The sequence below is a fragment of the Manduca sexta genome, chromosome 23, assembly GCF_014839805.1.
Source record: "Manduca sexta isolate Smith_Timp_Sample1 chromosome 23, JHU_Msex_v1.0, whole genome shotgun sequence".
Taxonomy (NCBI): Eukaryota; Metazoa; Arthropoda; class Insecta; order Lepidoptera; family Sphingidae; genus Manduca; species Manduca sexta.
Window position 1 is genome coordinate 14616245 of NC_051137.1, and position 27064 is coordinate 14643308.

At 36.9% G+C, this 27064-nt stretch overlaps 1 protein-coding gene and 1 non-coding gene across 2 annotated transcripts in view; both read right to left on the reverse strand.

Moving 5' to 3' along the window:
* Positions 1-1048: 1048 nt before the first annotated feature.
* LOC115445985 (adenylate kinase isoenzyme 5) overlaps positions 1049-27064 on the reverse strand; it is a 30407-nt gene continuing 4391 nt past the window's right edge. The window contains exons 4-12 of the mRNA XM_037441866.1: positions 24224-24366; positions 18437-18619; positions 8319-8618; positions 6446-6576; positions 5825-6044; positions 5262-5426; positions 4695-4836; positions 4181-4326; positions 1049-3973 (exon numbers count right to left, since the gene is read on the reverse strand). Coding sequence (XP_037297763.1) covers positions 3854-3973; positions 4181-4326; positions 4695-4836; positions 5262-5426; positions 5825-6044; positions 6446-6576; positions 8319-8618; positions 18437-18619; positions 24224-24366 — 1550 coding nt within the window. The 3' untranslated portion in view covers positions 1049-3853. The remainder of the gene's footprint in view (positions 3974-4180; positions 4327-4694; positions 4837-5261; positions 5427-5824; positions 6045-6445; positions 6577-8318; positions 8619-18436; positions 18620-24223; positions 24367-27064) is intronic.
* Positions 16870-16943, reverse strand: Trnai-aau. The gene has a single exon. It is a non-coding gene; the product is annotated as a tRNA-Ile (tRNA).

Consider the following 27064-nt stretch of genomic DNA (forward strand, 5'->3'; position numbering starts at 1 on the left):
TTTGACTATTCGTCGTAATCATTTATTATTATTTTATTATTCTTATTTGTTCAGTAATCATTTTAGTAGGTAATTATTATAATATGGATTCAAATATTTTCTGCATTGTCTGAGGTAGTAACTACGTCAGATCATTACAATATCTACTGATATTACTTATATCTTATCGTAGAAAGGCGCTGAAAACTAAATTGTTTTGTTCCAGAACGATAAGGCTAACAAAAACACAATATACAACAATGTATTAGTGCAACATACTTATTGCACATTTTTATTTGTTGTTTTTACCACTTTGTTATTATAATATTGTAAAATCTGTAAAATGGATTGAACTATCACATTTTCTTTTAACTATAGTTCCTTGAGAAGAATCAAGATTTGGCTGTAAGAAAACATTTGGTACTATAATAATGAATGATGTAATTTGCCCAAAAAGATATTCTTTATTTATTGTTGAACAAAAATATACATTTAGTAAAATTTATTAATCAATACAAATATGAGAAATAATATATAATTTTAGTTTATATAGCAGTAACAAAACGGAGACAATACTTAAAAAAACAAACTAAGATTAAAAAATAAACATTAATATTTTAGTAACAATTTAGTCCGGATATTTTTTTTTATAAATTTAGATTTTAATACAAAATTACGTGCACGTAAGTGAAAAATCATTGTAATATAGTCTTTATCTATTCCATCTAGTTTGTCTAATTCTAAATTGGCCTCTGTATAGTGATAGTAACTACGTGATATACTTAATTATAACTAGGGATGCGGCGCTAAACTAACATTTGAACGTGATGTAAATATATATTGTCAATGTTTAAAACTCAATAGACTCGTTTTCGATTTTTTTGGAAGATGCTGTCACTTTTTTGAAATTTGACGGATTTTACTATTGTTCTTAATTTAAACTTAAGGGGAAACTGGGCAGACTTGGTACATTAAAATAATATAAGCATCTCACGTATACTATTTTAAAGAATAATTTATATGTAAGGGACTTATATTTTAATTTAGAAGCCAATTTTTAACAGATTAATTTTAGTTACATAAAGAGCACACCGAGTCTTCCCAGATTCGATAGACATTTTTGAAATTTGGATTTATATCATCTCATGTAAAAGCAAAATATGTATAAAACTTCATGAAATATTTTTGAATACATAAAAATGTTATAAGGAATCTCCATTTTGCGAGATAAGAAAAAAATCAGGTAGAAACCTAAAAAATATACACGTTTGTATGTTATTTAAACCAAAATAATCTCATTCATATACCATTCGTTCTCTTAGCATTGTACGTTAACACATTTCCGAGTATTATAGATATTATTTTGTTATTCATTAAAATTATTTAAACGTTTACAACATTTTTAATATGCATATTTATTTATTTCTCTCCTAAGAATAATGAATTTAAATTTTACTTTCTCAAATCCAAACTAATATCCCTGTACCGTCAAATTGTTTACACTGTATATACATGCTTAATAGTCTTAAATATAACTATTTAGACATGCCCATTGTACGATGTTATGCACTATATGCCGTTACAAAGCATTTTGAATTTGAATGTTCAATTCGATTTTTAAATGTTCTTGAAAAAAATCCCGTTCCGATAGAAACCTTAGACATTACATTTTAGTTCGGATATGTTTTTATAATATGGTTTCATTGGTCAGCTGATAGGTTCGGTTTCCAGCTTTCTGTTAAATCATCCCAAAAGCCATTGTCGTTTAAGTATCTTACAAGATTATAAGCCGCCAAAAATACTTCATTGGGATCATAATCATTTAACAGCTTCTTATTAACAGTATACATACGTCGACTATCACGATACCAATTAAATTCCTGTGGACACATCTAAATATCTATACACGTTTTATATACATTACCGACATTTTCACAATTACATTAATTACAATCTTAAACTCTACGTAGTAGGCATAGGGTGTATCTTCCTGTGACGTGTGTTTACTTCTCTAAACATACATACGGGCGTAACAATCTACATACATCTAAAAATAATACCTGGAATACACATGCTTATCATTATAAGAGCATGCTGCTTTCGTCTCTTATCCGTTCAGCATGTGATTAATTATTGCATTCCTTACGCGAATCAATTGAAAAAAAAGTATGGTCTTTTAAAAGCATATGTATTCGAGGATCAATAGCCATTTGACGTATATAATCTTTCAGATTACTTCTGTTTTCAATATTTTTCAATATATGTTAATGAGATTTCCAGAAGTCCAAATATTACGTTCCATTCTCTATTCCTCATGCTTCTTATTTTAATGTACATACGGAGATTTAGTCTATTTGTGTATTAAAAATAAAATATTGTATTCAATGCCATTTCAAACCATCTAGTGGTTTAGTTTACTTTCAACAAATATCTAAACTGTCATAAATTTTCAGTTACATTTTTAAAATCAAGTAAATATGTACTTTGTATTTAAAACAGTAAAGAAAATTTGGATGATATCCAATATGACCTTTGGGAGACTTTAGTCAAGAGGTAAAATCAACACAAAGCTAGAATATTTAGTTACTAGTGGTAGGTCTCTCATATGTGAGAGTCCGCTTAGTTAGGTACTACCGCAATGTCTAGTCGTAGTGCGAAGTCACTGTTGCGTTCCGGTTTGAAGGACTTTGTATCAGTGTAACTACTGGACATAAGGAGACTAACATCTCTAGTCTCATGATGGCGAGCGCAGTGGAATATCCAACAATACTTTGTAATTCAAGGTGTTGGATGGTGTTTCTACTGTTTATGGATGGTTTTATCGCTTACCATCAGGCGAACGACAAGCTCGTCTCGCTATTCAAAGCATAAAATAAAATCTCATAAAAAATCCGAACTTCGGACTCCAAAGTAATTAAATACTGGTCTGCACAAAACTATTACGTCAAATGACTGCGTAGTATATGAATCATATTAACTACATACTATACATGATGTATTATACTAATTACTGATATTATAATATCACTACATTGTAAATATTATTTACTATATAAATTACATCTTACTCTAAGGCACTTATTATCCATGTGCGTCATTTCGATAAATCTAATAATTTTATATATCTACGGACAACACAACTTTGTGATAAAAGGACTGCACGAAAAAGTTTTAAAATAAATATTCGTTAAAATAATTTAATCTTTCTGGATTGGAATTTGAATTATTGTAAACTATGTGACAATTTTTTCCAATCTAGTCCAACCGGTATAGGTTAGAGTTTTATGTGACTCCAGGGATTTTTTTTTATAATTAAAGATAGTATTCGTTGTTTATGGGCGAGTTTCTCAATGTCGACTAGACACAAAAATAGACTAGATATTTCCTACGGTAGTAATTTGACTAAAATCTTATAAAAATATATCACTACGTGACTATACGAGGTTAAAAATGGTCGAAAGGTGCATAGCCCATATAAAAAAAAATTAAAAACAAAATTGTGTTCTTTTTTTGAAATTATTACGTATATAATTAATTTATACATACATCATCATCAATGTTAATTTATATAAATAAACTATATCGGTACATATAATATCTATGTGAATAGATTTTATTCTAATTTATTAGTGTAATATTACTTTAATATACAGTAAAAATTTTGTTTCTCAGTTTTTAAACTCTTACGTCTAACGTATTAGGCACATTTCAAATTATTCGTTATATTTTATAACTAGATTAGTCAATTTGACTGTAGTAAGAGCACGGGAATAATAATGGGTCAATCAACCCTACTCTCCCCATTTTTTAAACGTTTTAGTTATACTAGAATTGCGATAGATGGCGTTATTTTAAATCACGATCTCTAAATGTTTCACATGTGAGTGTTCATAGTGACCTCTCCCGAACTCTGTTCGTACAAGCGTCTCACGTCGTCGTGGGTCATTTGCGAGATCGTCGGAACTTTCGATACGTTGTTCATTAGCGGCTTCACCTGGAATGGAAGATTTGTGATCTTAATATCCGAGCCAGGAGAAATTAAAATTTAAAATATATACACCTTCATCGAAGTGGGTCTATTGTTTTTATTTTTTCTGTCTAAAATTTAGTACAGAAAGCATCCAAAAGTGTGTTGTATTATCACATTGGATAACAGCAGGTGGAAATAGAGTCCTATTGTGTCCAACCACAAAAATATTACCTTGTTGGTGTGCATGCCGATGAACCCGTTGCCGATGGTGCCGTTGGCGTGTCCGTTGGGCAGGGCGCCGTTGCGCACAGCCCCATTGGCGTGCCCGTTGCCCATGCGGGCCATCGCGTGGGCGAACTGCTGCATCGCTGACATGTCTATGGAAAAAGAAAAATTGATTTTACACAAACAGACCCACACCCTAGTTGGGTGTGGAACGGACTGCCCAGACGAATGACCGCAAGTTTAAAACCCAAGGCACGCATCTCTGACTTTCCTAAAGCTATGTACTTGCTTTGACGGTGAAAGGAAACTTCGTGAGAAAATCTGTACACCTGATAGTTCTCATGTTCTCTATAGGAAATTTGAGGGTATGTGAAGTCTACCTACCCGCAGTAGACCAGCGTGGTGGATTAAGACCTAACCCCTCTCAGTAGTGGAGGCCCGTGCCCAGCAGTGGGACAGTATATAATACAGGACTGATATTATATATGATGGTATACACAGTGTGAGACCTGTGCAGTACCTTTCCTCAGCGCGGGGCTGGGTTTGGGTCGCGTGGTGTCCGCGTTGGGGATCCTGGCGATGACGTCGGCCTTCTCCATCTCGTCGAGCAGCACGCGCGTGAACTCCGCCTGCACCTCCACCGAGTCCGTGTCGCCGTCCACCTGGAAACGATACAGCTGGAGTTAGATGGACACTGTATTGTTCCGCTGTGGTATGTTAGTATATTCGATGGTCATATGGCCAAGCTTATACTCGTTTATTTATTTATTTATATATTACATTTTGCTTGCAGTAGTAGTAGCCTACAGCACTCAAGGGTAATGTAGCTTCCTATTAGTAAACCTATTCAAAATCGGTTTAATAATTTTTGAGATTGATTGATGATTGAACGTGTCCCTCCACTTTTTGAATGGGATTTTTTTTATAGGGTTATAGCAAATTGAACCCTCTGCACTTGATGGTAAGTGGAGTGGGGTCCAATAGAATGACGACTGATGAGAGATGATTAACCCTCGACAGTCACCACAATTATGCTCGTTTCATCAACCGGTTCACCCTACTATGTATTTGTATACATCCGACTCACAATAACCAGCCGGTGCTCCTGGTCCAAGGTCTTCAGCATCGGCAGACTGAGTTCCCTGAACACCTCGAGCCGTCTCCTGAACGCGGCCACCGAGTCGTCGCGCCGGCCGCGGCCCAGCTGCAGCTTCGAGCAGTCCAGCAGGACCATGCGCGGGGATAGATGGAACTGAAAGATCACAAGGAAATTTATAACTAAAAAAGTATAAACGTGTTTATATTATGAACGAATATGCAACGATTTGTATTTGTTCTATTACCTTTGTATTATTACTATCTTATGAATAAGTTAGAGAGTCTTAAAAATTCTGCGTCTACGCAATTGCATTGTATATTGATTTGTAGGTTAAGTATTACTTCTATAATTTTTTTTTTATATTTTGATAAGTTTTCTACGTAACTTACATTATATATGTGTAAGCAACTTTAGTAAGAAATTCTTTATATAAAAAAAGTAATTTTATGTAATGTAAATAATGTTAGCGTTAAAAATATAACCCCTTAAAATAAAATCGATGCTATCGAAATACAAATTGAAATAAATACTCTTAATCCAAACCAACTAACCTCAGTCTGAAACTGGTCCATCTGCTCCAAATCCCGCGGGTACCCATCCAGCACCAGTCCATGTCCACTCCTGGAGGCGTCGGTGATGGCGTTCCTCACCAGCTTGGAGACCAGGTCTTTGCTGGCGAGCTCCCCGCCGCTGACGGCCGCGCGAGCCAGCGCCCCGTCTGATGCCGGACCGCCTCCAGAGTCCGCGAGGGCTCGGAGACGCTGGCCTAGGCTGGGGATGGGTAAAAGTAATAGGTACTAAAGAATTATGAAACTTTAGAGTAATGAGTAAGTGGTAATACATAAAATAAACTACGTGGTTTACAAGCCTATTTGTGGTCTCTGCCGAACCCCAAGCATACTCGACGGTGAGTTATGGTCAAACCCTTTCATTTACAGTAAGTTGAGGCATTTTTCCAAGTGAAATATTTATAGCGGGTAAGAAATATTAACAGTTCTTATCACGGATATTATAATATTTTTATTTCTTTATTTGGATTACCAACAATTGTCACTTTGAAACAATTACAAAAAGATTATAAAAATATAGATCAAGCTAAATGCACAACCAAAGCACTATGCCATAGGACTCGTAATATAGATGCAGAAGTATTCTTCTCTTCTATATTTTACCTGAAATGCGTCCAACCGGGCCGCTGCGCCACCGCTCTTTGGCACAGAGTCGCCTTGTTACTGCCCGGACCGCCCACCACCCAAAGGATTGAGGATGTGGTGACCGCTCCTTGAACCCTGATCACTTGTGCCTGGAGACAACATAGGTTTCTTCAAATCACCCAATAAAATATCCCTTTACAATAACGACGAGATTTAAGAAAGCGCCTGGCTATACATATTTTTCACTCCTAATATTTTTCCATGGTACAACATGGTAAACAATATGTCATATTTAGACACATACCCCTTCTATCCCTGAAAGGATAGGTAGAAGCGAAACTAGTGCAGCCACTTTTTGCCATGTGTATTTCCGTCTCATAATATGATGAGGATCGACCCAGTCTGGAATTTTGCCCGAAAATACCATCATAATAGAGTTTAGACGACAAAAAATAATCTTCCTAAAATCCCATGACGTTCTGCTAATAAAAATACAGTAAGGCACTTTTAGCAGTATTATAAATGGTCTTTATATACCATTGGGGCAGTCTTGTTATATTATTTAGAGTTTAGTCGACAAAAACAATCTTAAAATTTCATTACTAATAGGGTATTTGACAATGTTTGTTTTTGTGCATTTTTTTATATGTTACAGCAATTTATTAAAAAAGGAAATCCTTTTGGGAAAACAGCATTCAAATTCGATAAGAAATGAGGCAGTAATTCAAATTTAAAATCGACGGTCCTTATTAAAATGAACTGCATTTATTTAAGACAATAAGGATCGAAGTGCTTATCGCCATGGTAATTAACACTAAACAAGCGATGTTTATTCCACGGTCCGTCAGGGACCGTCGAAATATTCCTACGTGCAGGAGTGGGCATGGAGTGGGGATATCGTTCCATCCCTTTCTTTCGCACACATCGTAATGCCCGCTGACGTCACAAGCAAGTATTTCGTCTCCTTTCTGTTTTATGACACTCACCCATACTATCCAATTTTCATGGCTTATAACTTATATATTTTTCACCAGATTTCAATGATTTCTTCTGTTAGATTAGAACTTATACAACGTACATATTTTATAAAAGTAATAAATAAAAATAAGTCAAATAGCCTATTAAAATACAGTAATTTGAAAAATTATATATTTATCGACTATAAAAAAGGCAATCTATAAAAAAAAAACCCAAAAGGCCCATTTCCAAAAGCGATCAGGTCAAGGCGCGACCTCCTATTCAGCCGTGATAAACTGCCTGCCATAGGCTTTGTTATTTTTACGTGTAGTCACCCCGTTCATTAGATCAGGGTGACTTGGAGCGGTATCTTTGTTGTGAAAGCGAAAGGTCAAATTTAGAAACATTGGAACAATGGTTTTGGTGTTTGCAAATAACTGTCAGAGTACAAAAAGGCCGCTTGGATTTTTCGATAACTGAGTGTGGACGAGGGCGCTTGATATTGGTATTTGTAGAAATATAAAGAGTTTTATAGACTTGATATTACTAATATGTGAAAACACTAAAGTACAGTCAGCCATAGAAGTAGGTGAACACATTGAAAATTTCTAATAAACGTTCTATTTTCTTTATCTGAAATAAAGTTTACTCCTAGAAGTAATTTTCAATTAGAAATTTGTTCAGCTACCTTTGTCGCTGACTGTACTTATTTACCGTTACGTTTAACACCGAATCATTAAACTTTTTCAACCTTTCTTTGCATCTGTCATTACTAAATGTAATATTAAAATTAATCTATATACCTTACGATCCTTTTGTTAAAAAAAAACTGTAGTATGAAAGAAAATGAGTAGGTACCAATCAAGGCAGACGTATGGAGTGACAGTTGTAAGCATACGACAAAGCTCCTTTAAGGGTAAAAAGAAACACAAACCTGCGGTGTAACAACCCTTTCTGGCTCCATTTGCACGGGAACAGCTACCGGAATCGGCACAGGATGAGGCAGTGGCTCCGGCGATATATCTTCCTCTAAGATCTCTTCTCTCTCTTCCCTCTCCACGTCCACTGCTGGCGCTGGTTCCACCCCCACGATCTCACCAGGGATGCCACCAGCCCCCACCCCTACTCCTGTCAGGCCATTCATCGTGGAGTGATCTTCCGTTGTGCCTAGAATCTGAAGAACCGCTGAACGGATATCCTTGTATACTTCTTCGGGATTCCGTTCGCCATTTACCTGTAGGCGGAGAGGTTCTTTTTTAATAATTACTGATATTGTTGCATGGATTGTTTCTTACATTTATTCACTAATTATCGGCAGAAGTTAATAGATTCAAAATTCTAACATTAACATTATCAGAAAATAGAATACTAGAGCGCCCACTTACTATAATTTACGATAGTGAAGTCAGGACTGTTTGCATAGTCTAGTATTTGATAGTTTATTCCTTAAATATTATATGGTTTAAATCCATCTTTGTCTTACAAAAATCGAATCTGTGTCTGTGAAGTAAGACTTACTTTAGATCATAGAGCTAAGCTTTAGCAGGTTTTATAAACAGTTGGCAACGATCAAGAAAATTAGTTTGTTTTATTACGTTTTCTACAGCGTAGCAAAATTACTTCGAACAATACATGATATTTGGGAACGTGCGGGTTTCTGGGCCGTATAGCACACACACACTAACACCCTATGATACCCGAAAGGGTGGACAGAGACGCAATCAGTGGGCCAACTTTTCCACTGTGTGCTTCAGTGTCGAAGGGTCCATATAACTCGATGTCGACTCGACCCTGTCGGCTTCCCTTTCGTAACTTATGTAAAATCTAATTATCATTAGAACGGTTTCCAGACAGCATTTATGCATATTATTAGTATAAGTTACATCGGGTTGCTATTCAGAAAATTTCATCCTTCGCCACTGTTGCGCATTCTGTTCCATGAAGTGATAGAGGGCGAGCCTATTGCCATATCGGACACAAATTCCAAGATCCGGGCTCATCCTGAGCAGAAACCCCTATATCACTGCTTGACGATTCGAACCCAATACTAAAAATTTGTACGTGTGCCGATCATACAATAAAACTATTTCTAGAGACATATTGCCACTGTTAATATGTAGAAGCATGGTTACCATCCACCAAACGAGAGACTAAATACTGCATTCAATTGTATGTCTTCAAAGACTAGTATAATTTTATGTTCGATTAAAAAATCCGACGTCACATTTGCAAGCTGCAGGGTTGATTGCCGTTTAATGACTTTTGACATTTAAACTATAACAGTCAATCATTTAGTCGGCTGTTGGAAATTGATTTATTTTGTCCTAGGTCACATACGGTAAGTCAAAACCGATCATTTATTGTACAACACGAATACTGTTTATTTAACGATAAAATATTCTGTACCGGTAAATAACTTAGACGGTATCTAAAGGAATGGGTTGTATGATCGTTCCTTCCAAAGTATTAGGGTAGATGTAGATCAATCACACATTTATAAAATTGCTGTAGTAAAGTACGTACAACAGACAGATTTATTTGTGTGTGCATTTATAAACATACAAAACGATATATCGTCTACATTGAAAGTGCTAGTTAAAATGTAGGAGTTACATTACAAGTGAAAGAATTTTACGTTCGCGCCGATAAGCACATAGTTAATCTTATTTAATTGTTTTTTATGAATACGCCAAAGTGACGCCACTGCACCTGATGTCAAGTGGAGTGGGTACAATTGAATGTGGGCTGACGAGACATGATTACCCCTCAACAGTCGCAACAATTATGCCGATCTGGATCTGGATATACACAGGCTGATGCCGGAACGTGACACTTACGTGGGCCTCTATGGCGGGTGGATATAAAATATATTTTTGCTGGTTGTAGGGTGGACTGTGTGACAGAAGCTTAAGTTGGGAGCTGTCGTCTAATCGGGGACTTTTACAGTCGATTTTAATTATCGATCTCAATCTTCAATCCGATTTCAATAATCATCCAATCAAAATAACTCATTTGTAAGCATGTCAATAAATTCTGATAGGTCAATTTTTGAGATAGATCGATAAAAGCGAATGGGATTTTTTATTGCAAATGGCAGTAAGAGAACATCATCTCTAATATCTAACTTATACATTGAATTGATCTACTTACATATTAAAGTCTAGAATCGTTTGTAACTTTAATAATTTTCTACCTAATATCATTTTTAAAATTTTATCATCTCTTGGGGCGAAAAAAGATGATGGTGAAATAAAATCCCAAATAAATACAGTAATTAGTCCAAAACAACACAGTTTTACTCACGTATAAAAAGTAGTCGGAATCGCCGACCGATTAATAGGTCGAAACTGGTCGAAACTAATTTAATATGTCTCGCGTAAGTTTTAATAATATTAAATACAGTAATATTTATTTAATAGTAAGTATTTTATGAGAGGGAAGATACTTAATCAGTAGTTACTAAACTAAACAAGATATCGAGTAGAATGACGTATGACAAAGCAAAGACCCAACTATTTAGGACAAAGGCACGAAATAATTCAATTACCTGAGCCTAATTGGCTCGTAATAACTATGAGGGACATTTAAAAAATTCAATTGTAATTGGACAAGTATTTAATTGTCGGCTCAGCACACCGTCATATCCAGGGCATTTCGTAAATCATAAATGCGTTCTAATGTCCGTAACTTCTTGTTGAAATACACGGGCCCATATTGTGAAACAAAGCGCAGGGTTTTTATAACAAGTTTGATAAGTGTTTTTATTGATCTGCATTGGATATTAATGATTAATAATTTATACATATTATAAAACAAAGTCCAATTTTCTGTCTGTCAGTATGTTATCAATTTTCTCATAATCTACTGATCGGATTTGTATGAAATTTAGTATAGAGATAGTTTAAGACCCTTGGAAGATTATAGGCTACCTTTTAACCCGGGAAAATATATAGCGGGAGTTCTATATCGGAGAACACATTCACGGGGGCGAAGCCGCGAGCAAAAGCTAGTATTGTTTATAATAATTAATATTCTGGCGAATAATAAATTAGTGAGGCCATAATTTTTTCTGTTGCTTTGAAATCATATTACATAAGTACCTAGTTGAAAAATAAAACGGACTCTTTGGCACTTGAATCAATTGTAGTGTAGAGTTGGGAATAGAATTGGCAAATGACCATAATCTACTGACCTTAAATTAAACTTCATCTTTTATATGGCAACGGTTTTTAAGGAAATATAAATGTCCTGATTAATCAGTTAACTGTGTGATGTTAATAATTTACTCATGCCTATTGTCAAACTAGGCATAAACAGCGCAAAACATCAGCCTATAGTTTCCCAGCTCACAAACTATCAAACATTTATCTGGGTCGTACAAGTGTTCTGTAACTAAAAATTCATAAACACTTCCTTGAAAGTGGCGCGCGCGGTACGCCCCGAGCCATTTTATTTATTTAACCATTACTCACAGTACAATGTTCGTATGGCTGTTATTAAATAGGCAATTTGCCTCGTCAAACGTCGATATGTTGTTAAGTGTTTGAATAAGTTTATTTCTCAGGGTCGTTCGGCGACGCAATGCAAATGGGTGTGTTTACGTTACACAAAGAAATTTAATGCTATTAATTTTAAACATATTGAGATGTGCAACCATTGTATTAAACTCGAATTTCCAGACTGAATGTACGGGTGTGCAGGAGGGAACAATTGCCGTATGTATACCTCTTGGTTCGAGACTTTCCCGCCCTCACACCCACCATAACAACTCCTGTAAGCCAGGATCAGCAGTGCATTTTATGACACCGAGTGGTGAAGCTCGGCGAGTTTCAGGGAAAACTAATATGTCATTAACCCGCAACGAAATTAATAAAATAGAAAGATAGGGAGGAGTTGCAAATATTAATTGTCCACTTCCCTCCATAGCAATACCTCTCGGTTGTAAGACATTGAAGTCTATGAAGGATCACGAACAATTCCTAGCCTTCTCCCCTCCACCTATCTTTAGAGGTTGCCTTTCCTTCCCCCAGATATCCCCTCCAAACTTTCCTCCAGTCGATAAGCCGGGGGATTGCAGTATCCCTTTCGCTGGTTCCCCCGATATACTGCAGGCTTCGATACAAAAACAACTACCCACCAGCCCTGTCTAAGACGGGCTAAGTTTACACGTGTATTAGATACCTTGCACGCTCCGCTGAACACTTGTGCGTTCACACGATTTTGAATTATAAATCTACGGAGTTAATTTTTTATAATCGTGTTTGTATTGCTGGAGTATAAGCTAATGTGTGAGCTATCTTCGAGTTCATTATGACTCTAATTTTGATGAAAATCTGCAGCCATATTGGACATAAATTGCGATCCTGGGCAACTTCTATGCTGTTTTTTTGATAACAAATAATAATGTTCCCCAAACAAGGTAGGGGAGTCTTTCGCCATACAAATTCCAGACTCACGGCTGATACTGAGCAGAAAAACCCAATAACACTTTCCGGATTCGAACCCATAGAATTACGCCAGCGAATTAACTGAATATGTCAATTATTGATAATATATATTTAGGTATATATCACTGCAATTTTCAGAATTGAATGACTCACCCACCAGTTTAACTTGTCCAGTAAACAAGGATGTTTGTCATACAGCTTCTAGAATTCATCAAATATTAATGTCACCGGCTTGTAATTGGTAAAATTTCCTTTACCAATTGAAATCGATGTGATACTCTATTTCGTTGAAATAGGGTTGAAAGTTGTAAGTTTTGTGTGGTCACAAAATTGTATTGATGGATATCAATTAATAAACACTGTCTATTGACTTTTTTTTACTTTTGAATGTATGATCGTTTCATAAAAGATGGAAATTAATTGTACTGCCTCGGACGTAGTTGTATTATGCTGCAGTGCTCAGGTCTTGGGTTCAGTGCCCGAGTCAGGGAGAGTGATATTAGGATATTCTACTTAGTATCAGCCCAGAGTCTGGAATTTTTTTGCTCGATATGGCGATGTGTTCGCTCCCTATCACTTGGGACGGAATACGCACGGCGGAAAATGGGTGCACCAGTGGCATCTACTTCTGCAGGGATAGAGGCGTGTGTGAAAATTAAATGTATTCTACAAGCAATTTTGAATCATATTATTATTAAGTTAAAACTATTTTTAATATAGTAAAATCAGTTAACCCATGTTACTCCATTTAAAGGGACTCACTCGTGATCAAATGCATTAATGAACATAATTATTGATCACATCCCAAATGACATGTAATTCTGTAATGCAATACATCCCTTCCGCCCAAAAATTGCGTTTATAACATTGTCGCTAGGGCTGTCAATTTTAGATAGTATAATTAAATAATTGAGGATTTTTAATAATAATTGTTTTATGGAATCAGTTCAAGCATTGAGACTGTTTATGTTTGATGCTGAGTCAAGGTTCGACGTTCTTCCTAAACCGTAGATACCACTCTAAAATACATATATTTAAAAAAAAAATCTTCCCTACTTGTACATATTCTGTTAGTAAGTCAGTTTTTATCGTGTATGTAAGAAAATATTTAAGTTTTCATCAATAAGTAACAAAAAATGGAGTCTAGATCATCCGTTTAGCGTACTTAACTTTTTTTTCATACGGGTCGCAAAGATCTCTATGTCATAGAGCCACGGGCCATAACATAAATTCATTAATTTTTCCAAGAGTTCAAAACTAAAATTCAACGATAAATTTATTTTAATAAAAAGTATTGACAATTAACTAAATGATTTTACGCGTTACCATACTCAATTCTTAAATGATCTTCGGAAGTCTCTTTAGTTATTTTTTAAGTCACGTGGGTAACTTGTTCGCCGGGCGTCATGCAACAGCTCAGCCGCTGGTTATCTACATGGTGTAGAGCGTGTGGGGCCAACCCTACGTTCGGCCGTGATGACGCGACATTGTCGGTTGACCGCCACGGTAGATACAGATCGATAGCGCGACAAACCGACGCGTGTTTTATTGATGGCCATCGATTACGCCGCGCCGTCTCACCGTACTTTGAATTCCTCTGCTTAAGACTTGAGAGGGTCTTAACTCTTAATATTATACACACGCCTTTTACTACAAGAGGGGTAGGCAAGGATGCTTTTGCCAAGTTCATTCTGGTTATAATTTCGCCATATTGGGCACAAATTACAACGTCGAGGTGTTTATTTCCAATTTAAATACTCACATAGACTTTTTGCCAGGGTATCGAAATGTGGTGATCAGAACACAGAATTGAACCCTGTTTGTTGTTGGTAGGATATTTGTATCGCGAGGATAGCAACCGCCGCGCCGTACACAAGATGTAAACTCACCATAGTGGCCCACATTAATGTTTGTTGGGATCAGCTTGTGTATATCCGGTGTCAATCCGGCAACATTGTGTCAACTGGCGAGGGATAACCATCTCCAGTCCTGGAGGAGGGCGAACTACGTATCAAATAGCGGAACCTCGCCCTCCTTCAACACTCCAACGGTCAAAACACAAACTTTGTGAAAATATTTTGATGTGTGAAAATAAACCCGCGCTTTTGTTGAATCGTTATTAAAAAAAACATCTCCCATCAATCAACATTATCTGGACCCTACTCTCCTTACCGTCAGGTGCAGTAGGGACATTTTGGCATACACTGCCACTAATGACGCGATTATATTCTATGAGTCATGTATCATACTGTCTCGATCTGGGTTTAGGCCTCTACCACTGAAAGGGATTTGTGATCTTAAAATAACATCGTCTTGAATACTGGTCCATTGTTGGACACATTTTTGACTAATATGGAGTTATGTTTCGTCTCTTATGCAGGTTTAATGGGGTTTGGTACACTTTTAGGGCTTCTTAGCACTAAACAAACACTATTGAGATTCAAAACAGGAGCAGGTTCTCACTTCGACGTGTACGTTTTTTTTTAATGTTGTTACCTCATAATTCCGTCATTTATTAATCGATTTAGAAAATACGTTTATAATTTGAAAGAATATACTTCCAGATTGGTTCTGTAGATTTTTTGTAGGCGTTTTAATTTTTTTAAATTTACCTTTAAAGTTTGTACGGAGCCATTAGTCCGTGAGTCCAACTCGCACTTTACCGTTTTTTTTGCTATCGCAAAGAAAGTGCATTACCACGAACGCCTAGACTCAGATGCGACTGAGCGGTCATGTCAGATCCTTGGTCCTACGACCCAAGATTACGAAGATTTATTTATTAACACTTGTATATTACGTAAAGGATGATGAAGATGGTGAATGCCGACCTGTGGATAGACTCCCTTACACCCCACAGGATTCCAACCACAACTGTGCAGTAGCGTTGGATTAATTAGCATGCTAAATCATATTTAGCATTTCAGAAATTAAACACACTTGCAAAATTTTATGAAGTGCTAATTAGTTCGTGCGTTAGCGCGCTTCGCAATAGCAGCGCGCCAGCGTGCGCGGTCTCCATAGCGACGGCAGGAATAATGTTTTTTGACTTTCTTACCAAAGTTGCGATTGCCTATTTGGTTATGGAACAGACCCAAGGGCACACATCTCTAACTTTTTAAAGTTATATGTGTATTCTTTTTAAATTATCTCTTGCTTTAGCGGTGAAGAAAAACATCGTGAGGAAACCTGCAAACCTGAGATATACTCTATAGAAATTTTGAGGGTGTGAAGTCTACCAATCCGCACTAGACCAGCGTGGTGGACTAAGGCCTAGTCCCTCTCAGTAGTAGAAGAAGCCCGTGCCCAGCACTGGGACAGTATATAATACAGGGCTAATATATATTATAATTGCAAAAAGACAGAATAGGGCCCCCTATCCTTAAATCCTTCTGTGACCTGTATGACTAACTCCACTCGCTTGTAGTTGCAGTTGACTGCTCGCTGTAAGTACACAGGATTCTCACGCAACCGACAATTTTCTAATAAAACATGCAAACGTTGGCCGCTACAAACCAATAATTTCTTGCCGCGGTTATTACAATAAACCTAGCCATATCTATTTTAATGTAAACGTGTCGTATTGACTTGTAGTTCGATCTTTTAAGTCGAAACTCGGGGGTATAAACGTGTGTTATTTAGATTAAAATCGAATGGAATCGCGGGTGGGAGAGGCATACAGTAACCTTATAAATCATATAAAAAGAACGCATTTCTCATTAGTACAGCATAAATCATCTTGGTATTTATTGCAAACATGGTTTTAATATGTAAATGTGGTGCAAAAATGTAAAACATAATTATTATGTATCTGAAAATATATAATATTAATAACGTAGGCGAGTTACACTTATTTTTGTTAGATTAAAGTACATGATTAGAATAATAACTTATCTACATCTATTAAGTAAACTGCGAATGAGAAAAATCTTCCTTTTTTGATTACAATAAAGATAAAAAAAACTATATTATTACCATATTATCACGAAGCTAAACGTAAAAACTAATAATAATATAAAAAAAAAAACAAAAAGAATTTCGTGGCCCATGAGGGGATCGAACCCGCGACCTTCGCGTTATTAGCACGACGCTCTAACCAACTGAGCTAATGGGCCGATGTAAGTGTTGACGAAATATAAATACCAATGTCTGAATCATACACGATATCATGAGATCGATGAAAGTCGTATGTTTTACATCATGATTTAGAAAGGTGCACGTGTTTGAGATTTTTAACGATTCTTTAAATACAAATTGTTACAAACTTATTAAAGCGCTTCAAAGTTCTTTAAATAAGAATCATTAAAGTGATTGCCTTTGTATAACAAAGTACATTAATTACGAGTACTGAAGAATATTTATTGTTTAAATAAGTTGTTATGGTCGAAGCAAAACTTTTAAATTTATACAATAATTATTAGCAACACCGTCCATTTTGTACCTATTTACCTGTTTTAAAATTTCCTTTAAATGTACATATTATGTAAATGTTTTTTTTGAAGATTTTTTTCATTCAATTTATATATTTTTTTTTATGGCAAAATATTGAGTTCCTGTATTATCTTATTGGAGGCCGCGCTGATTAAAAAAAATATATGCAAACCACAATAAAATAATTATAACAATTAAATCACATATTTAGTAGGTGAGTACAGCAAATTACTGATAAATATACTTTTTTATTATTTGCTTAAGCTTGTAGATTGGACCTATAACGTATTTTATTTAATTACCCAATCACAGAGACATTCATGCCATTTTTATTCTAGACAGAAAACAAGGTCCAAGAAAACCACTCCTATGGTAGTTGTTTGAATGCCTATTTTTAAAAACAATATGCTAAGAGCAGCTATTCGTATAATTGTTTCACGTGCGGACGCGTTGTGTGGTCCAGAGATTAATCTATTTTAGTCTCTGTATTGTATATTATTTTTAGAATGATTTTACATCTGGCATTTAATAATATTAATGTTTTAATTTCAATGCTTGTTTATATTGTAGTAGATTTGCCTTTCGACATTGTTTAGTTTATTAATGTTATGGAGTATTTTATTCCACTAAAAGAAAGGTTTGTGCTTCTCAGTGCCGGCTTTAACTTGCCGGGGCTGACGGTCCTATGGGACGCTTTATTGAGCATGATTGCCCGCACAAGAATCTAAAGCTGGTTTTGTGGCTTGTTTTGCTCATTACTGTAAGTCATGACATATCTAAAATTAACTATGGCTCGCGACTAGATAGTAGATACGGTGGGTCAACATTTAAAGATGTCGACATAATTCTGGCGAGCGATTCGGTTACATCATGTAGACAATCGCAGGTCTTTACATACCAAAACTAAGCAATTGGCTAACGTCTCTTTCATAACCTTACAGTTTTTTTTATGTTGGACTTCTGAGACACCTTTATGTTAGCCAGCAACACCCTTTAGAGCAACGATTTTTTTTCAAACCCTGCCTTAATTTCGCCGAGCCATTCAAGCCATTCAAGTAATAATAAAAATATATAACAATAACGATTATAAAAATATTTGCAACATGAGACTTATTATAATTATTCCTATATTCAAAGAACACATAATCACATAGAATCTCTTTCATGTATAACTTACCGCTATCAGCATGTTGGTCTGGTCGAAGTAGTCCGCGACGGGCATCACGTTCTTGTAGAAGTTGGCGAGCTCCATGCGCGCGAGGCTGAGCACCACGTGCCCGAGCCGCGCGCCGTACTCGATCTGCCGCTCCAGCACCCGCTGCCGCCAGCTCACCAGGATCACACCGGTTATCGTCTGGATCTACGGCAAGCATATATATAGCCTTTCTCCTTTTTAGGCAGTTCCCATGAGCGCCGCCAAGATTAGTTTGCATCTGCATCTACGCACTATACTACATAAAATCATAAAGTTTTTTTTAAATTCAAATCGCGCCGGTTTTTGAAAAATGCTTTATCATAAAGAAAACGTCTGTGGTCGATAGTTCTCATTGTTGCAGATTTAGTCAGTGACATATTTTTTGTGAATTATTTCTGGGCAGGAGGGCGCTTCGCAGGTGCAGACTGGGGGTACAAGTAGGTAATTGTATCCCCCTCCCGGCGCCCACTGAAGTCCCTTATTGCACCAATTATGTTAGGTTCAGAAGCACTTTAGACGTCCCTCTTAGCTCGTACACTGAATCTAAACATGCCGCCAAAAGTTGGATATGTTGTTCTAAAGGGCCCCGGACAAATTCTGATACAGGCAAGTTGGTAAGGTTATTGTATATAATGAATATGTGAATATGATGCTAAGTGGGCGAGCCTATTGGTGTTTACGAGGAACATTTCCAGATTCCAGGAGTTTAGTAGAAGCAGAGAAACCCAATAGATATTATTTTATCCAACCCAAGGACCAGACATACGAAGGAAATTCCAGGACTCAAAATATTCTTAAAGAAAAAATCACTCAACCACAGAACCGCTTCAAAATAAAACGTAAGTATAACTAGCGTACAAAATATCCTCCATTAACTTTAATGTCCCCAATAATTTTGTACTGAACTCTGGAACTTTCGATACGCAGTTGTATAACGTATGATTTTTTAATAACTTCACATTTAATGGCTAGTCACGTATGTTTACGTGCCGTGCGACCTTCGCTCCCAGTGACACATGTTTACTGGAAACACCTTAATGCATTTCATTTGGTACAATTCGACAATTTAATATTCAAACGATAAACAAACATTTACTATTATTTGTGTATTCAGTTCCAACAGCCCTGAATAATTATGTTGACTGTCGTGGGGTAATCATCTCTCGTCAGTCGACATTCTATTGCACTCCACTCCACTTACATCAGATGCAATGGGGTCACTTTCGCGTACACGTACAAAAAAGACTGTAGCTGGAGACTGTATCTAGCTTGATTAAGTGTCTAATTTAAGTGCAGAGCAACTTTAGTATTGTTACAGTCAATCGGCGTCGGATACCGCCTACGATCAGACGGATGGCTTGATCGTATTCCTGAGGCAATAAAATCCATCAGCAAAGGGAATGATGACGAATATTTTGACCTCACCAGATTTCACTGCGAGTAAAGCGGATACCGTAGCAACCATACCAACCTTTAAATTTTTAACTGTTTAATTTACGTCGTCATCTCAATGTCGGGTTAGGTTTGTGCCTGTTGGGTGTTTATTTATATAGACGATGACATAGACTGTCTCTTTTTCCACAAACATAGCAATAAATCAATCCTTTTCGAAGATTTGTGCAAAGGTTATTAGCAGAAGCAACAATGGCGATACAATACCAAAACTTATTTTTAATTCTATTTCGTATGAAGTCAAAGTTGTAAAGACTTACTGACTGACTCATGGACTGTTTATGACGTAGAAATTAGTCATAAATTATGATAGTTGGAACCCTTAAATACAAGGACGACAGCCAATGTTATAGATTTATAATACATTCATAAAGACACCAGGAGCATTAGCTAAGTTGCTGTTCTACAATCATTAATGTTACAATAAAACAAAAAAAAAATGAGAATGACACATTATTCTGTCAAAAAATATCGCTAGGATATGTAATTTCCATAGATCTTACTATTATTATCTACTAGCTGACTCGACAGACATCGTCTCGTCTTAACTATGAATTTGCAGCGCGCATCCTGTCAATCGTTGACAGTTATTTTAAACAATTGACAGTTATATAAAATTAATATTTTTGTTAAGTTTTCTTCAATTTTCTAATTTTCCGCGCATTTTTGATTTTTTTCTTTCATAAGAACCTTCTCCTGACAATAACAAACACAACAAAAAAAAATAGTGAAATCGGTCCAGCCGTTCACGCGTGATGGCGTGACCAAGGGAAATAGGGATTTATTTTTATATATATAGATTACCGTAAACGATTGTAGAAGCATCTTCTTCAAGGCCCCAGAGATTATCCCGCCCTCACACCTTATACTGCCACCCGTATTCTAAGACGTTTCCTCGAAAATTCTTCAACCTTCAATCGAGGTTACATTGAGAATGAATTCAAGGAATCCTTGAAAATGGTATTCTTAGTTAAAATTTGATCTATTCTTAAGGATCCTCCAGTGAGGTTGTTAGAGCCCATACCACTTCGACGCAAAATAATTGATAATAAAATGATCTCGATAGATCTTTCTTTTGTTTTTCCTAAAACGATAGCGTCTTTGGAATTCATTGTCATTGTAAAACTCCATCGAGTTTTCTGCATCTCTTAAATAACGCCGTTCGGGATATTCGTATGGAGTATAGGACAAGTATTGCAGGAACCGTTGGAAATCCATTATTACCACACTTGAATTAATATCAGAATAAAGTTATCAGATTTTAACACTGTTTACAAAGCTAATAACGTTCTTCGAGTCTTCCTTAAGGTATGTCGCGAGGTACCTTGAATTTGACAGTTGATTCCTTTCCTTCAAAAAGGAAAGTGTTGAGTGACGTTGAGACGAGGAGATTTTTTCAACTTAGAATACAGATTACCTCCAAAGTCGAGGATTTTTTGAGGTCGTCTTAAACTTAGGTGTTAGGCTAGGGCTGTTGATGAGTTTCCGCCCTGTGGAATGGGGGCGTTTGGAGAATTCCACCACGGTATCCCCTGCCTGTCGTAAGAGGCGACTAATAGGGGCCACGAAGGGGGTCGTCGGCGGGCAGCAGGGGGCTGTCCGCCCTAGTGCATTTCTGTGCATCCTTTGCACATTTTTCGGTTGACCCCGGGATGGACGGCAGTGTGTAGTTGGCCTCACGCTGCCGTAGACGCCGAGGGCGTCCTTCGGTGCGCGGGGCTTCTGAGCCCCCCCCCATAGGAGACGGGCCGCAAGGCGGCACCGCGCAGGGGCGGCTGCGGTCGCAGGCTAGACACTTCAACGTCAGAGGAAGCCCGCAGCCGTCCCTAATGCGCCGAAGAGGGCCACCGCGGAGTTTTAGCTGGTAGGCCGTGCATAGGTTAAGTTGTATATAGGGCTAGGGACTCGGCCCGGCGGTCGCCCGAAGGTCACCATCAAATCCGGGCGGCTCAATGCCGGGCCGTAAGGCACGGTTACCCCAGCATAACCGCTCAGTCGCCCCCCACGAAGGCTGGGCGGTAGTAATAAGGCACTTTCTCCGCGAAACCAAAAAAAAAAAAAGGGCTGTTGATGAGTTTGCGATTTCATCAATTGAGTGTCTAGATGACCCACGCTACATATTATAATCATGGAAGCACTTTGACGATATATAGCATACAATTAAAGAGAGTACTCCTAAGGGAGCGAGTGGACCATTTAATTACTTTGAAACCGGGTCAACTACATTTAGAAAATGTCAAACTTGTTTACGTAAACACGTGCAATTGATTAAAAGAAATTTATACGTTTACTGCTTTTAAAGTTTACGTTTTCACACACCATGGACTCTTCATTTTCATATTCTTTAATGAAACAAACTCATGTTTTAATTTTATGTTTTAGTCAGGTTTAGTCTAGATTACCAAACGGATCTGATTACTTGCATTAAAATTTAAAAGGAATTTTGATGAAAATGGAAGCTTGAATAATATTTCTAAATATACTAAAATAACTATCATATCTTTACCTAGATGATTGCCAGTATTATGCCGGCTTGTCTGATTGTGGTTGGAATTGCCTCGGTGGCGCACCTGTATTTGAATCTCGGGTTCAACTAAGTGGTATTGCGTTACCTGCTCTGTATCAGCCCGGAGTCGTGCCCGATATGGCGATAGACTCGCCCCCTATCACAGTATGGGACGGAATACACGCGGCGAAAAGTGGATGTACTAGTTGTATGTTCGTCTATCACATTGGGGATAAAAAGCATGAACGTGGTGCTGGGTGCTAGGATAAATTTTATATCCACCTGGACAACGACCACCGTACTCAAGGTGTTGAAACCCGCCACAGAGGCCTACGTAAGTGTGTCGCGTTCCAGGATCAGCCTGTGTATATCTTTCAACAAACCGGCATAATTGTGTCGACTGCCGAGGGGTAATCATCTCTCGTCAATCGACATTCTATTGGATCCCACTCCACTTACCATTAGATACAGTGGGGTCACTTTGTGGTGCACGCATAACAAAAAATATGGGTGTGTCTAATTGGGTGAATTCATCACGCACTTTTCAACCAGTTAGGGTTTCGTCATAGTCTGATGGTCACTGTCCAATCGGTTACCAAATATTTCTTCAGCAAGTTTGTTAACGACAGGCTCATGTAAAGTCATGAACATAACCTAAATTTCGTCATATTAAATTTTAAAGGCCGAAATATCCATGATTATTAATTATTTTTACGTTTTTCTTTCAACTGCGAGAACTAATCACTAACTAGACGTGAATTTAAATTCTTTACTTGCCAATACTTGTTTAGTTACCCAGATTAAAGGTGAAACAAAATGTATGAAAATGGACCTTGAGGTATCGCCTTAACATTATTCGAGTAAGTGAGACCTTGACACGAATGTATCCTTTTTGTCAGCGCGTACTAGTTCGATCAAATTGAGCAGTAAGACACCGGCTAGACTTCGAAAGTCGGTAAAGGTTTTCGGTAAACAAGACTAAATACTAAATCGATTATTTGTTGACCATCATTGGTTTAGTAACAGAGTAACTTGTATTAACTTCTGAGGTCGTGGATAAAGTTCCTGATGGGAATATAAAAAACTCTAAAATTTTGGATTTTTAAATTGTCTAATTGCGTAGTGTGTTTGACTTTAAGTGTGATGTTGCCGCTGCGACGAATTCTCTCAGAATAGTAGTGGCATTAAGGCGCGTAAAATTAAAATTACTTTTTTAATAATATTATCAGCCCTGTCATCATCTGCTAGGCACAGACCACCTCTACTTCTGAGAAGGATTGATATTAATTTTGTTCGAAACTTTCACTTTTTTTTTAAAATCTATGTTGAGTAACTTATAATAATAATAATATCAGCCCTGTATTATATACTTGCCCACTACTGAGCACGGGCCTCCTCTATTAATGAGAGGGATTAGGCCTTAGTCTACCACGCTGGCCTAGTGTGGATTGGTTGACTTCACACACCTTCGAAATTCCTATAGAGAACTTCTCAGATGTGCAGGTTTCCTCACGATGTTTTCCTTCACCGTTAAAGCGAACGATAAATTCACAAAGAATACACGAATGATTTTTTAGAAAGTCAGAGGTGTGTGCCCTTGGGATTTGAATCTGCGGACATTCGTCTTGGCAGTTCATTCCACACCCAACTAGGCTATCGCCACTTATTTTTTACTTTTTTTGAGTGACTTATTGTAGTGTTATTTTCAAGAAGATAAGTATTTGGTTTCATTTAATAACCTAATGTCAAAATGACCCCGTATTCATAGGTTGAAAAACATGACTTATGCGTAAACAATAAGACATCCTTACCTTATCGGAGTACTCGGCGACGTCTCTCATGGAGCGAGGGTAGCCGGAGACCAGGTACGTCTTGGCTGTGGGTGCCATCTTCATCTCCAGCATCAGAACTTCTGTCACCGTCTTACTCGATAGCGTGCCGAAGTCTTGCATGTCTAATAAACAAATTCAAAACTAGAAGTTTCTAGATGTATATTTAGCTGGTGGTAGGACACTTTAATTTGCTCGGATAGCGAACACCGTGCAAGATAATAAAAAATGCGTTATAAAGGCCCTATGCAAGTCTGTCGGGTTCCGGGTTTGAAACAGGCCGGCATAATTGTAACTGGCGAGGAATAACCATCTATTGTCAATTCTGCATTCTATCTGAAGTCCACTCCGCTTATAGTGCAGTCCAGTGGTGCCAATTTACCGTTGTCGAATGAAAAATATTAGAACATTCTAGAAAAACTAAAACAGACTCGTGTTAGTTAATGGTTTCGTATACTTATTACGGAGACGTCATTATTTACGAAGAATGTAGGAGCTTAATGCTTATTTTTCTAAAGGTTTTATCTGTAGTTTTATACATTATTTTTGAAAAAAAGACAATATAAAAATTCCACCAAGGGAGATATAGTCGAACATACATATATGTAATTGGGATTTTGGATAGAAACTGTTCAAATTGCTTTGAGAAAGAAGTGAAAATTTGGTTTTTTAAAATGTTCTTTTATCCTTCTAGTACTTGGAAAATTATACCCTTTTCAAGCGCTAGCAATCGTATCATAAAATGTATTACACATTTTATGTTTTGATGAAATAACAAAACCAATTTTGATTTCTACAAAAAAACGACAACGTAATGCCAATTGCCGATTTCGTTTCAAAGACAGATCTAACACAAGAATTTTCTAGAAATAGTTCAATTTCGATCGATCAATTAATAATACAAATTCTGCATAGTTAGAACACCTCATTCTCTAAATTATTAATCGTCTTTCCAATACGAATAAATAGAATTTTATTAGCTTCACTAATATCAACTTCAAGACAGTCAGAATAACGTTTCAAATGGCATGTTTCTTGAAGTCAGTTTTGAAGAACCTTGGGGGCTAGCATATGTCAGTTCCCATGTCCAGGACTTGTAAATTAAATAGCAACGTAATTATATTGTAATAAGTGGTTATTACTAGCTTTCTAGCACATGTATGACAATTTCATAGTTCTTTCGTGCCGGTTGTTGAATATACTAATTGATGTTTTACTATCCAATGTCGGGTGTATATTGATCGATATTTATTAATATTAAAAATAACGTGTGCGAAATAGGTTGATTTGACACAACACACACAACCCTACTATTAACCAACATGTCCTAGAAAGAAGATCAGTAACGGGGAACAAATCCCTTATCCATGCCACACTCACATATAGACGGGTCTTTTTTACATCATTTACATGAGTTCACAGGTGACGACCAATGACCATTTCCCCTAATTTATTCGGGGTAATTGATAGACTCTTAAAAGAAATCGTTTCCTTATGATTGGTCTAGAGACTAACATGTAACTCGCGCGTATGTCTCCCTACCAATCACAATGATCAAAATTAAACGACATGGACTTTCGTGTCGTGGTTATTATTACGCTCTCTAAGGGCGACAAACCTTTAAATTAGAAGAGATTGTGAAGTATTGCACTCTTAAGATATCAGATGTTAAGTCACATAATCTCCAGTAATTAGTAATAATAGTGGTAACAATGTGTTTTAATGTAGACATTATTGCTATTTCGGTTTTTCCTTTCCTAAAGCTATTGATTTTATACATGCTAATATCTTCAGTGACTGCTACAATCAAGATTACTGTTACTTTTGTCTGAACTATGACGTTTGTGTTGTGCTAAATCTTTCAGCTTTTACTTTTAGATTAAAAGTAGAAGTCAGTGTTAGACATGGAACGTTTTAAAACGCAGTGCATACTTCATACTCATCGCAATTAATTCAATTCATCCGCCGACCGCATAAACAAGCGCCCTTGCCCCTTCCAATGAAATTGGAATAAAATTACTCGCGATTCAGCCCTGGCAATGAGACTATTTCAGTTATACCGTGCAATATAAATGAAGAACATAAGGGCCTGTTACAATGATCAAGTATAAAAGTTAATTACCTAAGGACACAATAGTTAAATAGAAGGTTTTTGGTTATTAGTGTTTTGTCTCTTTGAATCTGGGATACTTCGATGATTCAGTTTGGATAGGGATCACGGCCATTTCTATTTTTGCTGTTAATTAATTGCAGATGGCAAATACTACTACTCTGAGATCAAAAGCTATTGCGACTGTAATAATGCTGTGAGGTTTAACATCAAAGTTTTACAGGCCTTTTCTATAAACGATTCCAATCTCAATCTTCAATCTGATTCCGAGAATGAACCAATCAAAATAACTAATTTGTAAGCATGTCAATAAACTCTATTCTCATTGGTCCATTTTTAAGATAGATCGGAAAGAGCGATAGAGATTTTTTATTGAAAATGGCGGATAGATTCACAAGCACATTGCAATAGCCAGTGATGTATAGGTAATCCTCCCATATTGAAGTGGCGCTAATTAGGCGAGCTATCTGCTCGTCCTTATATATAATGAACGAAATATAAACCAACCGATTTCATGCTTGCTACTCTGAAGTCAAAGCGCTAACCAGGCGAGCTAATTACTCGTCCCTTCATACAATATGATATATTCATTCCTAAACGGACTTCATCCAATTCCATATTGTTCATGGTGAACAGGGTGATCATGAAGGATTTAAGGGGCAATGTCGCGCGGGGTCGATCGATGGCCCACCTCGCCGTGCACTTGAACCACG